This window comes from Panulirus ornatus, chromosome 17 (assembly GCF_036320965.1).
Source record: "Panulirus ornatus isolate Po-2019 chromosome 17, ASM3632096v1, whole genome shotgun sequence".
Lineage (NCBI taxonomy): Eukaryota > Metazoa > Arthropoda > Malacostraca > Decapoda > Palinuridae > Panulirus > Panulirus ornatus.
The window spans coordinates 42,939,379-42,942,908 of NC_092240.1; the positions used below are offsets into that span (position 1 = coordinate 42,939,379).

Sequence of the window (3,530 nt, forward strand, 5' to 3'; positions counted from 1 at the left end):
TTCTGTTTCTAAACTGGAACGACTGGGAACGTTTTCTTGTTCTATTTGGCGTAATGCGAGAAAACCATCTCAGACCTCCTTGGTCACAGGTGGCAGTGTGTGTGACGCCTGGAGGCGGGACATGACTACAGCAAGGTGTCCACGATCTACTCTTCTTATTTTCCTTCTCAAGATGATGTTCACATTCGTCTAAGGTTAGAATATGAAACGTTGGTCAAGCGAAGGTCGCTTCCAGTCCGTGTTATGTCATATCCTAGGAGCTTCATCAAGTCGGATTTTCGTAACTGACAGAGAAGCGTTTCTCCCTTATCTTGTGCTTACTGAGACATATGAAATGTAGAAAAATCTAAAATCAGGAACCTCTGTACATAATGTTGCAAAGGCCATTTACTCTTTTTGGTTATGATCAGTTCGTGTGGTCTTGACAATATATAAACACATCACGTAAGCAAATATTAAGAGAATTTATGACATTGCAGACCAGATAGCAATACATAATTCAGACACACTTGTCGTCATGACAAACTAGATGATGAATCCTTAACATATTTCGTTGGTCCATTAACAGGAACTGCTCACCACGTCCCATCTGTTTCCTTCAGCCCATTACAATTATGACAACGGTGACATTTGCAAAATAGCAAAGAAAATAAACCCTTCCGCCAAAAATGAAAACACTTTGCTTAGAATTGTCGAGAAGAACAAACTGCGATCGTTTTTCCTGCATGGTATCATCACTTCTTATATCTTACCAAGCTTACCTCACCAAGCTTACCTCACTAAGCTTACCTCACATTGTACCTCACATTGTCTTCATTCGAACAATGATGCCGACCAATCAGCCTACATTATGATGATGTGTGAATCATAAAGTGTTGTATCTGTGCTTAACTTTAACAAGAGTTTCCTTTGCGTGATAATGATTGAATAATGGGTAAATATAATCACCTCTCCTCAGCTGTGTGAGTAAATATGTAGTTCCACAGATGTACGAGAACCCTCATGTGTTCTGTGTAGGGGCAGGTGTTGTACAGGGTCTGGTCTGTTGCATTGACGGTCCTGGACCACAAAAGGGAAAGCAGCGACCGCAGCCACTATATAAGTGGTGAGTGCAGCCCTAACATCATCAGGTAACAACCATGTCTCTGAAGGTACGGGTCTCTCCTGACGAGACAATACAGACAGTGTTGTTAGTGTTGCTCTGGAGGCATCTCAAGCACCAAAGTTGTCGTAGGGATTTATGACTGGACTCAGCCTTCGTTGGGCTAATTCATGACCGAAGCAAACTCACGTTGATTCCTTTCTATCAGTAGCTCTAATTTTCTGTGATTATCTCATGTGAATCTTAACTACACCTGAGTGTGTCCTGTTGATGATGCTACTGAGGTAAGAGCAATCTCGTTTATTATCGACATCATGTAGGAGGAGTAGGTTAGGGAGGAGTAGGTCAGGAAGGAGGAGCAGGTCAGGGAGGAGGAGTAGGTCAGGGAGGAGGAGTAAGTCAGGGAGGAGCAGGTCGGGAGGAGGAGGAGTAGGCAAGGGAGGAGTACGTCAGGGAGGAGGAGTAGGCAAGGGAGGAGTACGTCAGGGAAGAGGAGTAGGCAAGGGAGGAGTTGTAGGTCAGGGAGGAGCTGTAGGTCAGGGAGGAGTTAAACAGATGATATCTTGTCCTGCAGGTGGTGGTGCTGGCGTGCGTGGCTGTGATAGTGGTGATGGGAGACCAGCCCGTCTACCATGCTCCCCCAGCCTACGGCTATCCCCAACCCCCAGAACACCCAGAGGTGAGGGAATCTTATCATTTGACCGTACATGCATACGGATATACATATATAGATACATGCACACATACATACATACATACTTACATACGTACATACATACATACATACATACATATATACATACATACATACATACATCATTCTTACCAGTGAATAATGACACATGAAACCCTACTTACAACTTAACATTTCTGAACATTTAAATCACTCGGATCAAGCAACTTTCGAAACTCCTTCTACAGGTTCCTCCTAAGTACACGTACAACTATGGCGTGGCAGACGACTACTCTGGCGCCAACTTCGGCCACTCGGAGAGCCGCGACGGCTACAAGACGGAGGGCAGCTACACGGTGGACCTGCCCGACGGTCGCAAGCAGATCGTCACCTACGTGGACAACGGCGACGGTCTGGAGGCTGTGGTGACCTACGAGGGTGAGGCCCAGTACCCCGACCACAAGCCCTCCTACCCGGCCCCTCCTGCACCCTACGCCCCTCCACCAGCAGCCGAGGCTGAAGCCTAACACGTAATGAAGAAAATGCTGTTGTCTAGACTTCATTTCTCCCTTGGTGTGAAGTGATCATTGATAATTATTAACTTATGATGCCATAGTACGTCTCGTTCGCTTGATTATTGGTGCCATTGTCCACTGACTCATCTGAATAAATATGTCTAATTTTATACGTTTTTAATCTTCTTATTACCAGTTTTGTTGTTTAGAACAGTGATGTGCTATTCTGGCACTTAGGATCAAAGGTTAAAGAAATTAGGGATATGAAACAGGCCAGATCTTCCAAATAGATCTTGTTAGCTAACACATTCCATAACTGAAACCCATAGAGGAAAATGATGAAATTCCTCCTGGGCAATGTACCACGACTGAGTCAATTTTTCTATGTCTAAATGAATGATAGAAAACGAAAGATAGAAAATATGCCCATTCTATTTTTTTATACAGATGTGTTTATCCTGAGTTTTGTCTGATGATATAGTAGGAGTGATAATCTATGCCACTTAAGCGAGACGCATATATAGTGTAAGCAGAAGAAATTCTAGAAGTGTAGATTTTATTCGTAACATTCGTGTAATTGTTTAAATTCGCCAGAGAGAGAACGAGTTTAAATCCAAGTCATGTCGAAATAGAATCTATGAAAAAATGCAGAAAATTATTTCGAAAGCTACATATTGAAAATATTCTGTTATGATCTACTTGGTTTTGTCAGTTATCCTATTATCGATGATTTCATGATAGCTTCACAAGCTCACTGCAAAAAGAACTGGCCAGTTATGATTCAGGGACAAGAAAGGGCTATGCAAATTAAGGCACGTGTTGGCCTGAGCGCCGCTTTGAACCATCTTCATCCTGATCAGCAAATTGGCTGCACCAATTGACACAGAGGAGGGGAAGATAACCACCTAGGTGAACATCTGTGTGTCGTCAGAGGCGACTGACACAGGAGGGAACTGGGACTGGAAAACCCTAGTCTATTGTTTGTTGTCTTTCCAGTACATGAATGAGAGGAAGGAACCTGTTGAGGCCGGGCGGAAATACAGGTCATAAAGTTTTGTGATTTAGTGTGCCTGTCTGTGTCCAAAACATGTGGGGCAATTGAGTAACAAGTGATCGGTGTTTTAATCATGGTAGTTGCATCGTGGGCATGAAGGGTCTTGAGATATGTTGAAGCGGTGTTTGCAGTGTTGCAGTGAAGGATGATGTCCAGAGCGTAAGTTGGAGAGTGTGACTCGTGTAT

General features: G+C 43.6%; 1 protein-coding gene across 1 annotated transcript; it reads left to right on the forward strand.

The window, feature by feature from the left end:
• The first annotated feature begins 1,158 nt into the window (after positions 1-1,158).
• On the forward strand, positions 1,159-2,460 carry LOC139754475 (pro-resilin-like). Its single transcript, XM_071671744.1, has 2 exons — positions 1,159-1,781; positions 2,024-2,460. Exons 1-2 carry the CDS (start codon positions 1,713-1,715, stop codon positions 2,300-2,302), a joined length of 348 nt encoding a protein of 115 aa, XP_071527845.1. The 5' UTR covers positions 1,159-1,712; the 3' UTR covers positions 2,303-2,460.
• Positions 2,461-3,530: the final 1,070 nt, after the last annotated feature.